Here is a 13,793-nt window from a genome sequence, read left to right as displayed (position 1 = left end):
CTTGATCTTCGATACTGTGAAACAAACTTCATCTACTGCAAGCCCTTTCTTTCCATATTTTGGGATGTGGTAGTGTGGACCAAAACAAGAAAAAATTTCCCGTAAACATGTGCTCTAAAATGCATACCTTAAAAGTTACGAGCACTTGTTCCTTTGAAGACTTGTGTTTCAAAGTAGCGAAAATGAACAAGTGCTCATAACTTTTAAGGTATATATTTTAGAGCACATGTTTACTGGACATTTTTTTTTTGTTTTGGTCCATACTACCGCTTCCCAAAATACTGAAAGCAACGAGTTTACAGTAGAAGAGATTTGATTTTCGGTATCGAAGATACAGAATTGCTCATGGCTCAGAAGGTATGTGTTTTAGATCTCGTGTTTACTTACCTACAAGGTCTACAACTTCGCTTCTGCCTTTTTTTTCCTCGAAGTTCGAGACTTTATTGTGAAAAACTTACAAAAAATTTACGATTCAAGGTATTGGCCTGGGTTGGCCACTGTTTTCTCCTAGCCTTAGGGCAGCATACGAATCCAGCAGTGTATAAACTCTGCATCTTTTCAGGGGAACAATGAATCGATCCAATTTTGCACTTGTTCATATGACCGCAAGTGCTAGTCAGCTTGGACGTGCGTCATAGATCGAGAAAGCTGGCAGTCAGAGGGTGGAATATCTAGAGAATACAGTGGGTGGGGTAGATCTTTCCATTGCGACGTTTCAAAGTATGTTTTGACTGGATCTTCAGCTTGGAATCGTGCACTGTCATGTTGCAAAATCATTTTTTCATGTGTATCGCTGTACTGCGGCCGTTTGTCTTTCAGTGCTCGGCTCAAACACATCAGTTGCTTTCGATAACGACCTCCTGTGATTGTTCCCGTCGCTTGCAGTAGCATCGAAAGCTTTCTCTCTTTCACAACCGTGCCGGTCTTCAACGTCAAAACCACCATTCTTGAAGCATGGAAACTATTCTCTGCGAAGGTCTGTCACTAACAGGCATCTCATCATAGATCTTACCCAGATTTTTATGAGCCTCAGCCGCAGATTTCTTCATACCAAAGCAAAAAATTGAAACCTCCCGCAGATGACCAGAATTGGGCTCATAAGTTGACGTATTCAGTCATGAATAACTTTATGATGCAATCAAAAATCGACTGATATTTTGATGGCGTTATGTTATCAAATGTCTAAGTTTACTGTATGACACTTAAGTCGAACGACTTGCACTACTACTTTCCACTACTACCGTCTATTGCAAAACGGCGGAAGAGTAGTTGTAAACGTTATATTTTGTTTCGAATAATCATTCCTGTCACACCCCTGAATACTGTGTTTCCTCCTGGAACACCTGTATTCAACGTCGAAGATTCGTATGACCTGTGGTTTATTATTGAAGACACCATTAAAGTACTCGACATCTAGGCTACGGATACCGTTATAAATGTAGTTCTTGTAGGCCGAAGAAGGATTTAGTTTGTCGTAATTTTCTGAAAGGAATCTGAGAAAGATTAGAAAACGAGGGCAATGTAATTTGGATGGCCGGAATCAAGTTTGAACCCGCTGTATCGAGTGTGAACCCGCTGTATCGAGTGTGAACCCGCTCTATCCTCCCACAGGGAAACACCTCGATACTATTACAACTCTCTTGATGTCAACTAATTTACATTGCCTCTTAAATTAATTGACATTTGACAGCGAAGGGGGATCCCAACAATAAACCAATGGGAGCTCTACAGGCATCGTTGGCTCACACTCCGTTGCCACTTCCACTCCTCAAAGCATCGCACATTGCAGTTCTCAAGAAGAACACTTTCTTGACGCGCAAAGTTTCGCCTATGGCAAGGAAAAACGCTTAACTCGAGCAGTACATCTACACTCCTGGAAATTGAAATAAGAACACCGTAAATTCATTGTCCCAGGAAGGGGAAACTTTATTGACACATTCCTGGGGTCAGATACATCACATGATCACACTGACAGAACCACAGGCACATAGACACAGGCAACAGAGCATGCACAATGTCGGCACTAGTACGGTGTATATCCACCTTTCGCAGCAATGCAGGCTGCTATTCTCCCATGGAGACGATCGTAGAGATGCTGGATGTAGTCCTGTGGAACGGCTTGCCATGCCATTTCCACCTGGCGCCTCAGTTGGACCAGCGTTCGTGCTGGACGTGCAGACCGCGTGAGACGACGCTTCATCCAGTCCCAAACATGCTCAATGGGGGACAGATCCGGAGATCTTGCTGGCCAGGGTAGTTGACTTACACCTTCTAGAGCACGTTGGGTGGCACGGGATACATGCGGACGTGCATTGTCCTGTTGGAACAGCAAGTTCCCTTGTCGGTCTAGGAATGGTAGAACGATGGGTTCGATGACGGTTTGGATGTACCGTGCACTATTCAGTGTCCCCTCGACGATCACCAGTGGTGTACGGCCAGTGTAGGAGATCGCTCCCCACACCATGATGCCGGGTGTTGGCCGTGTGTGCCTCGGTCGTATGCAGTCCTGATTGTGGCGCTCACCTGCACGGCGCCAAACACGCATACGACCATCATTGGCACCAAGGCAGAAGCGACTCTCATCGCTGAAGACGACACGTCTCCATTCGTCCCTCCATTCACGCCTGTCGCGACACCACTGGAGGCGAGCTGCACGATGTTGGGGCGTGAGCGGAAGACGGCCTAACGGTGTGCGGGACCGTAGCCCAGCTTCATGGAGACGGTTGCGAATGGTCCTCGCCGATACCCCAGGAGCAACAGTGTCCCTAATTTGCTGGGAAGTGGCGGTGCGGTCCCCTACGGCACTGCGTAGGATCCTACGGTCTTGGCGTGCATCCGTGCGTCGCTGCGGTCCGGTCCCAGGTCGACGGGCACGTGCACCTTCCGCCGACCACTGGCGACAACATCGATGTACTGTGGAGACCTCACGCCCCACGTGTTGAGCAATTCGGCGGTACGTCCCCCCGGCCTCCCGCATGCCCACTATACGCCCTCGCTCAAAGTCCGTCAACTGCACATACGGTCCACGTCCACGCTGTCGCGGCATGCTACCAGTGTTAAAGACTGCGATGGAGCTCCGTATGCCACGGCAAACTGGCTGTCACTGACGGCGGCGGTGCACAAATGCTGCGCAGCTAGCGCCATTCGACGGCCAACACCGCGGTTCCTGGTGTGTCCGCTGTGCCGTGCGTGTGATCATTGCTTGTACAGCCCTCTCGCAGTGTCCGGAGCAAGTATGGTGGGTCTGACACACCGGTGTCAATGTGTTCTTTTTTCCATTTCCAGGAGTGTACATCTTCATCTACATCCATACTCCGCAAGCCACCTGACAGTGTGTGGCGGAGGGTACCCTGAGTACCTTTATCGGTTCTCCCTTCTATTCCAGTCTCGTATTGTTCGTGGAAATAAGGATTGTCGTCATGCTTCTGTGTGGGCTCTAATCTCTCAGATTTTATCCTCATGGTCTCTTCGCGAGATATACGTAGGAGGGAGCAATATACTGCTTGACTCTTCGGTGAAGGTATGTTCTCGAAACTTTAACAAAAGCCCGTACCGAGCTACTGAGCGTCTCTCCTGCAGAGTCTTCCACTGGAGTTTATCCATCATCTCCGTAACGCTTTCGCGATTACTAAATGATCCTGTAACGAAGCGCGCTGCTCTCCGTTGGATCTTCTCTATCTCTTCTATCAACCCTATCTGGTACGGATCCCACACTGCTCAGCAGTATTCAAGCAGTGGGCGAACAAGCATACTGTAACCTCCTTCCTTTGTTTTCGGATTGCATTTCCTTAGTATTCTTCCAATGAATCTCAGTCTGGCATCTGCTTTACCGACGATCAACTTTATATGATCATTCCATTTTAAATCACTCCTAATGCCTACTCCCAGATAATTTATGGAATTAACTGCTTCCAGTTGCTGACCTGCTATTTTGTAGCTAAATGATAAGGGATCTATCTTTCTATGTATTCGCAGCACATTACACTTGTCTACATTGAGATTCAATTGTCATTCCCTGCACCATGCGTCAATTCGCCGCAGATACTCCTGCATTTCAGTACAGTGCAAAAAGCCTCAGTGAACTTCCGATGTCATCCACCAGGTTATTTATGTATATTGTGAATAGCAACGGTCCTATGACACTCCCCTGCGGCACACCTGAAATCACTCTTACTTCGGAAGACTTCTCTCCATTGAGAATGACATGCTGCGTTCTGTTGTCTAGGAACTCCACAATCCAATCACACAATTGGTCTGATAGTCCATATGCTCTTACTTTGTTCATTAAACGACTGTGGGGAACTGTATCGAACGCCTTGCGGAAGTCAAGAAACACGCATCTACCTGTGAACCCGTGTCTATGGCAGTAACTGAAGTTCATGACAGACTTCAGACATGTTTGTAGATTTCACAGAAATTTATGCCATATGTGAATTTCATAACTTTTACGTAATTACAGCAGGAGATAAGACTTTAAACTTCATAAAAAAGTACGTTAAATACTGATTTTAAAAATCTGAAGTTTTGCGTACCAAACGGAATGCGATACGAAATTTTGGAGCACTCAGTCGCCGAGAGAGGTATTTTGGTACTCAATGAAAGTAAAAGCTATTTCAATGAGTTCAATAGTTTTCTAGATTATGTGCTATGTTTCAAATTGTGTGTGGAAGCGAAAATCTCCTTCTTTTTCAAAAACGTTAACGTAACTCCGATCCAAATAAAATTAGAAACAGGTACTTGAGACGTTTAAAGAAGTTATAAACATGTATTCCACTCATGAATTTCAGAAATCTTAGGTCGTTTTTGTCGGTGATAGAGATTTTAAGCTGTGCGGGATTAACCGAGTGGTGTAGGCGCTGCAGTCATGGACTGTGCGGCTGGTCCTGGCGGAGATTCGAGTCCTCCCTCGGGCATGGGTGTGTGTGTTTGTCCTTAGGATAATTTAGGTTAAGTAGTGTGTTAGCTTAGGGACTGATGACCTTAGGAATTAAGTCCCATAAGATTTCACACACATCTGAACTTTTCTTTTCTTGAGAGGTTTTAAAGCTTTTTTGTATCGCTGTGGAGTGTGGAGCAACGTGGTGGCTCTCCGCAAAACTGCCACAACGTTCAAACTTCGAAACTAACATGTGAGATGACAACTAATTTAAATTGGACTGTAAGTCATGATGTCCTTTATTATTTACTTCTATGTTGCATTAAAAATTTAGCTTTGCTAATGGAAGGGATGTTATATGAAATTCGTGTAATAGATTTTCGTGCATAAATCCTAAGTTTTGAAAACTGGAACATATTACCAAGTCTCTGGTGTAACAGAAGTCTGTTTTTTTCCACAGTACTTTGGACCGTATCCAGATGGCCTGCTCAAAGTGGATGTATGAACTTGGGCGCAATGGCTGTGCGAGTCTGTGTACGCTGACATCAACTACAGCATCTACCCTACACAGATCTGTGCAATTCTTTTCGAGGACAGGAAGTACTACGACGCCTGCAGTGTAAGTAAACGGCAAGCTGTTGGTGAAAAGTACGTATGGGCGAGGAAGGGCCATTATTCTGTATGACTGACTTTTGTAGTGTGGGGGAGAGTGTTGTGTCTGGAGGATAGTGTACCTAGAAACACATCATGTTTCCTGGTTAGTGTTTCAATGTAGCGACTGATTCTAGAGTCACTTGAAGAAATGTGTACTACAAACATCCATAAGCAGTTTCTGGGGCTTCCTATTATTTTTGTTGTTTCTGCGACATGACGTTGTGTTTTGTGTAGGTTTCGTAAATTTTATGTGTTTCACACATTTGAGCGCTCTTTAATGGATATCAAAGTTATTTGGTGGATATTGTTAATTCTTAAGTTACAGAATTCTGTGTTGGGTAAAATTCCTTGCATTTTTAAAGCTAGTTACATAACATGTGAAGTCACACTTTGTCGGTTGTGAACCATTTTATATCTTGCAACAAAAGAAGATCTTCAACGACAGAACTTGATATTTGCAAAGGGATCGACGCCAGAGGTCACATTTTCCCAACCACTGCACCAGGCCCACACTCTGAGGCGCCTGTTGGTGGCAGCGGAAGGAGGCGGGAGAGAGGATACCAAGCGACAAACAGCAGATAGCTGTCATGTTTGCTGTTTTAAGAACGAAAGCAAAGTGTCGTGTCAGTGTGCATGCGCCATGAACGAAGCAAGACGTAGAAAGCATGAGAGGACAAGTGTGAGCAAAGGCACATTGGTGACACGACCTGAGGAGCCAACCAAGGGCAAAATGTTGGAAGACGAATTGGGAATCCCCAATAGCAACGAGCTCGTAATTGACACCCCCATCACCTCCAAAGAGGACGAACAGAAGGCCAACGATCACATGACAACACAGCATACCATCTATGTTCTGGCTCTATCTATTTTCATCCAGTATCAGGACAGAGACTGGTGGGACTTCTTCGGCACCCTCGGAGACACTGTGAAGGGTGAAATCAGCACCAAATACCTTGACAATGACGCTGTACCAGATGTATGTACGATTTCTGCTCTAGCTATGAGTCAGTCAAGCCTCTTCTTGTCAAAACGATTTTTCTGGCACCAGAGAAGACGCGACCAAAGAAGAGAATGACAGCAGTCAAAGCGTTCTTCAGGGGGCTACTGTGGCTGTACAATGAAGACATAATCTGCAGACGGCTAAACTGCTGGGTTTGGAGATGTGGTCATAAGGCTACATAACAGGACCAATAAGAAGAGGCAACCACTCTTGGACTTGGCTGTAGACTTAGCCGAGAACCAGCAAAAAAAGGGAGCCAAACAAGTCTGTGAGCTGAACAAGTTGAGACTCTCCTGGTGGGACTCGACACTAAGCCACGTTGCTATAAGTGCCAAGAAGAGGGCGATATGGTCAAATACTGCCGTAGTCAGCGAATGTGTGTCAAGTGCGCAGACAAGCACGCCAGTCAGGCTTGCCCACATAAGGAAGTACACCAGCCAACTTGCCTCCACTGCGGTGGGACACATGTCGCAGGCTTTTGCGGCTGCAGAGTGTGTGCAGCCCGAGACAACGCCAGTGAGATGCAATAGAGGAAGGAGACATCCCAGGACAGCTCGGCAGACACTGACCACACCAAGAAGTGCTATAGGAAGTGAAAACGGCCCAAGAGCAGACTGGAGGCGAGGTGGAAGTGTACTCCCTTCTCATGCGGTCGGATGCGCCCCCCCCCCCCCCCCTCCTACCATTGAGAGTGGCGAAGGGGGAAGGTAACTGCGCGAAATAGAGTGGAGGCAGTCGACCAGACTCCTGAGAAGTCAAAGTCGCTGTAGCCTCGCACCAACAGTCTGCAAGAAGGACGACCCACGGTACAACATCGACGACGCCCTACACGAGGCTTTAGGATTATGCTCAACAAGGATATAGAAGCGGTCTTCCTCCTGTTGAGAGAGGCTTACCATCGCCACTCACACGTGGAGACATGAGCAGCATAGACAGGTGCACAAACTTGCCTCGCTGCAGCCCTCCATCACTACAACACCAAGAGATGCAGATTCCCCTGCTGGACGTGAAGAAGCATCAGCTTGAGACATGAGGTAGGATGAAAGAGATGGTGACCAACTGTGCAACACAAAAGCCGGAAGTCAACAGAAAAGACAGCACCTCAGTTACCGAAACCGAGAAACTGATCAAGTAGTGCAAACTATTTAATTCATCAACAGCTATAACTGTCTAATAGACACAGAATGGCAGAAGATTCAATCCCAAACGAAGAGGAACAGGGTTACAAGCGGCAGCGTAAGAGGAGCTGGTCTATGAATAGCAACATAGCTGGCTGCCACTACAAGGAGGAGGGCAACGCCCAGCAGCGTAAATCCACAACAAGTAGGTGACTTTGCTGAAGCAAGCTGATGACCCTTGAAAACTGGAGCGTTACAAAACCAACAAAACATGGTCAAAACACCACAGCACCCCAACAGGTGGAAACCCCAACAGTTATAGCCAAGGTTTTTGGAGGCTTCCCCTTGGCTTTAAGTCGAATGACAGAAGTATCCATTGCAACTCCTCCTACAGTCTCAATTGGGAGACAGTAGTGAGTATAACCCCACCTCCTCTCAAATATTTATTAAAAATGAAGAAATTCCTCCAGCTGTGTTTAAGGTGTAGATTTTATTAGTTTCAACGTTGTAACAACGTCATCTTCAGGTACGTACACTTGTTGACGTCAGCTGTGTGCAGCTGATACTAGAAGTCAGTGGTGAGATACGGACATGCTCCGTGTGGAAGGTGGTTAGTAACTGACTTATAGTAAACTTCTGACGTCAACAAGTTAGTAACAACCTTCCACACGAAGCACGTCCGTATCTCACCACTGACTTCTAGTATCAGCCGCACGCAGTTGACGTCAAAAATGTATGGGCCTGAAGATGACGTTGTTACAACGTTGAAATTAGTTGCCAAAATAAAATCGACACCTTAAATACAGCTGGAAGAATTTCTTCATTTTTAATATAAATTTGTACCAGCTGACGTCCCACGGTCCTTCATTTCAACTATGGATGTACGTAGAGCCTCTCAAATACTCCTACTGGCGTCACCGCAAACAAAATAAAGATGGAAACAGAACAACCTTATTTAAGACATTCGCCGTGGAAATGCGGATTTGGACACACTAGTAAGGCGTCCTCCATAAGAGGAAGGAATGAAATGTGCCAGAAAAAAAGTCTGTATCACCCAGAGTCTCACACTGGCAATGGTAGCACTCGCTTCGCTCGATCGTCGGTGCAAGGGCCGCCTAAGGCTGTATCTCTTTTTGAGAAACAAAAGCGGAATTATTGTCTTGCCGGTGGAGAGGGTTGTCAGTGGTGGTGTCATCACCAACATAGTCACCGTCAGTGTCGTCACCGGTGCAGCGTGTGCCGACCCTGTGTACCATAGGCAACTGCGTTTGGCACTAGCTGACACATGCACACGAAGTGGGTGCTATAGCATATTAAGTTACTCTGATCCAGAAAATTGTCGCTGAAAGCAGTCTGTAGTGTTTTTACGAACGGAGCTCGCTATGCCAGACAATGAGAGGCCTGGACAATGCCGACACAAACTACAGTTCAAGAAGAATTGGTACACATAAATGTGTCCTATATGATCATAACCCACTTGGTCATCTCCAGAGATGTAGATAAAGTCCCGTGAGACCAACAATCCTGTACTCGCCTCAGAGAAATCCACCAACTGCGGTAACACTCTGCATCCAGTCCTCTTGGTGAAGTATCCAGGGGATAAGTCGTGGGAAAAACTAGAAGGTGCCGTCACAGAAATCGCATGAGGAGATTACTGCGCAAAGGCATTGAACTTTGACTTCCAAGGAGCGCATGATGTGGTCACGAAGTTCCTGACTGTACACTTCGTAGCTGAGACTGCACCCAGGGACCCCAGATGGTGTGAGACTGTGATGGAGACTAAATGTGACTTTTCCTTGCTCATGATGACATGGGAAGTTACTGAGCTGCTGAGCAATCTCGGGTTCTATGGAGTGGGAGGCTTTCGCAAAGCGACAGACAGGAACCAGCACTGGTCTAACTGCTAGCTGTTTGTAGGCCTAATCTGGCACAGAGAGAACAAAGACATAGTGCTTGTCTGGAGGATGACGCGATTCAAGCTAGAAGTTCCCCAGACAAGGAAAGAATTGTAGAATGTTTCACTGCCAGGAGCTAGGCCACTTGGTGAAGTACAGCCGACACGCTGAGGCATGTGTCAAGTACACGCAAGCACATGACTCATGCATCTGGTCCCACCCACACGTCGCTGCACTGGTATGTGTCAACTGTGGCAGCAAACAAACGTCCATGGTTCACAGCTGCCCACCTGTTAGTGCTGTGAAAAGAAACCAAGATGAAGGCGTGAAAAGAAGACCCACACCACCAGAACTCCGTCTCTGCTCCACTATGAAGACTATGAGTGCTCGCTACATAAGCAGGCGAAGCCAGTGACACCATGGAGCACACAGCCCTCAGCGAGAGGACGGCAGAAACAATAAGACTGCTGTTGGAGCAGCTCAAATCTGCCCTGATGGCAGCATGGAGGAAACACTCCATCTGATGTCTCCCATCACCACTGTGGCTTCACCACCCCCTGCTACCATTACAAGATGTGAGAAGTTGCAAATATGAGAAGAATGCGGCGAGCAACGTCAGGCCTTGCAAAATTGCACCGAGCTGATGAGGCTGTTACATAGCCTCCAATGGACGCCTCTACACCAGTCCATGCCAAAAGGTCAACAGGAGAGTCATTGTGAGACGCTTCCAGTGATGCCCATGCCGCAAAGCCACAACTCTTCTCATGTGCGTCCAGACACAGAGGGGTAGTGTTAAAAAAATGTGCCATTCAAACGCAGCCTATGACAGGGAAACGGTGGGTCCCATAAATGTTCAGCCCCAGGCAGGTCTTCCCTCAGGAGAGGGTGAAGGATGCCACATCCAAGTCACCTGCTTCCTCAGTCACACCACACTGAGAGGCTGGGATGAACCACAGCATCAAGAAAAAGTAATACAGGGCGAGATGGATAACATCTGCAGATTCTACGATTCTGGAGGCTGACCAGCACGCCATGATACCCCAAAAGCGAAAGAAAAAAGCAAGTATAGAACACTACCTAGAGACAGCTGGCTGGCGAACTTCCATGTTCGAAGACAATCACAGCCATGTCCCCCAAAAACAAATAGTGTCCCAATAACCCATCTAAAACCAACTTAGACACCAGGACATGGGGCACTGGCGAAACCGATAGTCCCATTCAACAGCACATAAAAAAATCACTTACTTACTAGGAACCCCTGAAGATGGCAAGAAACTAGCTTGCTGAAATATCGCACCCTTTGGACGACAGCACCCACCCATATACCTGAGAACTGTTCAAAATTGAAAATGTAACAGCAACAGTCTAGGCCATATAAAACACTTTATTTTAAGGAAATGTGATCGGTTTCGATCAATGTCCGATCATCCTCACATTGTGACATTCTGATTGCTGGAGTTGGTGGCACGACCCACATGACTGGCTGGTGTAAAGAGCACCTGTTCCATAATAACGATGCATTATAGGAGGAAATTGAGTATTTAAATATCGCGTTTTGTTTTGTATCTTTAATCCTCCTCCACTTTTCAGTTAGGTGGGTAAATACACTGGTGGAACAAAAATTACTACACCTGGAAACACGATGACGATTTTGATCTGATGTCAGCATATACCGTCTGGGGGGGGGGGGGGGGGGGTAGCAGATGTACTGATAATGGTTTCATCGTTGTCCACTAACAAAGTGGTATAGTTACCAGAGGCCACGTATGTCTACGCTGTAATAGGGAATGCTCACAGACAGAAGACTCATTATAGTGTAAACGTGTGAAACCAGCAGGCAACCATGTTCGGGAGACACATTCGTGCTTCCTGCAGCCATCTGAGTGAGTTTGAAAGAGGTCAAATTGTGGCCTACCGAGTGGCAGGATGGTTCCTTCGGAGAACTGCCACCCAGTTGGACATGCTGCATCAGTAGCGCAACAATGCTGTTATCAATGGTCGCGTGAACATTTTCACACCTGTAGACGCGGTTCTGGATGTCCACGCAGCACAGACGAGAAACGGCGCAATGTAAGGACAGATGTCACTTAACAGACAAAAGGGCTTGTGAGCCCATAGCGTCAGCACGAACTGTTGCGAAGTGGTTATTAGCAGAGAGACTATGGGCATGCACACCTCTAACCTGGCTTCCACTATCGCCTCATCATCGATGTACTCGGTTCAGCTGGTACCCTCAGAATATCATATGGCGCGCTGTCATCTTCAGTGATGAAAGCAAATACTGCCTGCAAACAATTGGTGGTCGTTCGTGTGTATGACATAGACGTGGTGAGAGCTGTCTCGTAGAGCGCATTCATCTAAGACACACTGGCCCCGCCCTAGGTCTTACGGCCTGGGATGCAATAAGCTGCACCTCTTGTTCACCTTTGGTGTTTCTAGTGGGGACGCCAGCCAGTGCTCGGTAATGCAGAATGTTGTTAAACCCGTTCTTTTGCGATTCGTGCAAAAGGAAGGTGATGGGTTCTTCCAAGAGGTTAATGCTCGCCCACACTCTCCCTGTGAAAATCAGTGTACCCTACAAGGTGAGCAGCAATTTACTTCCCCAGCACGATCTCCGTATTTGTCTCTAATCGAGCTCATATTGGATATGATGACACGAGAAGTGGCTTGTGTGACTCGTCAACCAACAACTCCTACAGAACAAAGTGAACATGTCGAGAATGCGTGACAGGATGTATCCCAGGACAGTGTTGGCCATCTGTATGACCGAATGGATGTTAGAGTCAGCATCTGCATTTCCACCTGTGGAGACTACACCATATTCTAATATGGGGGGTTCAGCATGGATCAATACCTGATACCTCAGAACCACTTGTGCTATTGATCTGTAAAAGTAATCGTTTCATTTATTCCATACACACTGTTCGAAAAATGAATCTTGAGTGAACTGTATACCTCTAAAAGTTTGTACTAATTTTATTTTTGCTGGCAGTGTATGTAAAGATATGAGAAATATTACAATGTATGAATGCTCTTTATATAACTGTATAATTAATTACATTTACGCTTTATAGCCATTGGAGAAATACGTTTCAGTATGCGTTACTAATACATAATAAAAAAACTAAAACAGGCTAATAACTTGGAACTTTGAGTTTCATCTTTCCTTTCAAACGTGGCAAACGAAAATTTCAGTACATATGAAATCGAAGTACAATCAGGCGATGTAAATATCATCAATTGATTTGAAAAATGAATTTATGCAGAAGTAAGCTCAAATTTCTTTCAGGAATGTGTAGATTACCAGTTTTATTCGAGTCACTAATGTTAGATACTTATAATTTTTGGACTATTCTATGTTTCGACTGTAATCATTATCTTGACTGAAATACTGAGATTTATGTTTAGGGATGTGAATAACGTTTGATCCCAATCACTAAAATTTTTACATTGACTGGAAATAAATGTGTATTACGTTAAGAATGGTCAGAATATACCTTTTTAAAACATAATTTTTTAAACATGCTTAGGTAACTTTACCAGGTTATCTTTGCAGGGTGATGAACATGCTTAGGTAACTTTATCAGGTTATCTTTGCAGGGTGATGAACATGCTTAGGTAACTTTATCAGGTTATCTTTGCAGGGTGATGGAGGGGGTCCGCTGCTCTACGAAGGAAAGGTTGTGGGGCTGGTGTCTTGGGGATACTACTGTGGTGAGCCTCCCTACCCCTCAGTCTACACACGTGTCTCCAGCTATGTGGACTGGATCACTGAGAGGACAAATGGCTCACAGCTGTATCACTAGCGACGTAGGATTTGTACTTGTTGCAGTTCTTAAATACTGATAAATATTATGTTGCAGGTTATTTTATCACAATATGTTATCAAAGATAAGTCCGTTAGCAGGTGACAATAAAATTTCATCCGAAGTTTTGTTTGCAGCAATCTTGTATTCAGTCTGTGACACTGGGTCAACGCTCATTCACACTCGTAAAACTTATCCGTATATTGTAATATATATCGTTCAGTGCTCACCTTACTCTTATAATGCCCTACCTCATTTATTTGTCCATATATTACCGAGAATAAATATTAAGCTATAATATTTCATAGTTTAAACAACGTTAAAATTTGCAGAAATATCCAGTGCATTATATTTGCAGATAAATAGTACTTATCTTGCAAAGTTGGTCCCAGTATCTGGAGTGGTTCCTTTGTTCCTGTTTAACCTACTGAAAAGATTTCGACC

The 13,793-nt window shown here is 45.5% G+C and overlaps 2 protein-coding genes across 2 annotated transcripts in view; both read left to right on the top strand.

Annotated features, from left to right (window-relative positions):
• The window catches only part of LOC124778564 (trypsin-like), a 181,274-nt gene extending 175,893 nt beyond the window's left edge, over window positions 1–5,381 (top strand). The window contains exon 10 of the mRNA XM_047253652.1: window positions 5,337–5,381. Coding sequence (XP_047109608.1) covers window positions 5,337–5,381 — 45 coding nt within the window. The remainder of the gene's footprint in view (window positions 1–5,336) is intronic.
• Window positions 5,382–6,170: 789 nt separating this feature from the next.
• LOC124778548 (trypsin epsilon-like) lies at window positions 6,171–13,349 on the top strand. The gene is made up of 2 exons (XM_047253651.1): window positions 6,171–6,506; window positions 13,188–13,349. The coding sequence occupies exons 1-2, from the start codon at window positions 6,171–6,173 to the stop codon at window positions 13,347–13,349; spliced, it is 498 nt and encodes a 165-aa protein (XP_047109607.1).
• The last annotated feature ends 444 nt before the right edge of the window (window positions 13,350–13,793 follow it).

This window comes from Schistocerca piceifrons, chromosome 1 (genome assembly GCF_021461385.2).
Source record: "Schistocerca piceifrons isolate TAMUIC-IGC-003096 chromosome 1, iqSchPice1.1, whole genome shotgun sequence".
In the NCBI taxonomy this organism is placed as follows: domain Eukaryota; kingdom Metazoa; phylum Arthropoda; class Insecta; order Orthoptera; family Acrididae; genus Schistocerca; species Schistocerca piceifrons.
The sequence above is the reverse complement of the archived record's forward strand: the minus strand, read 5'-3'. Positions and strand labels throughout refer to the sequence as shown.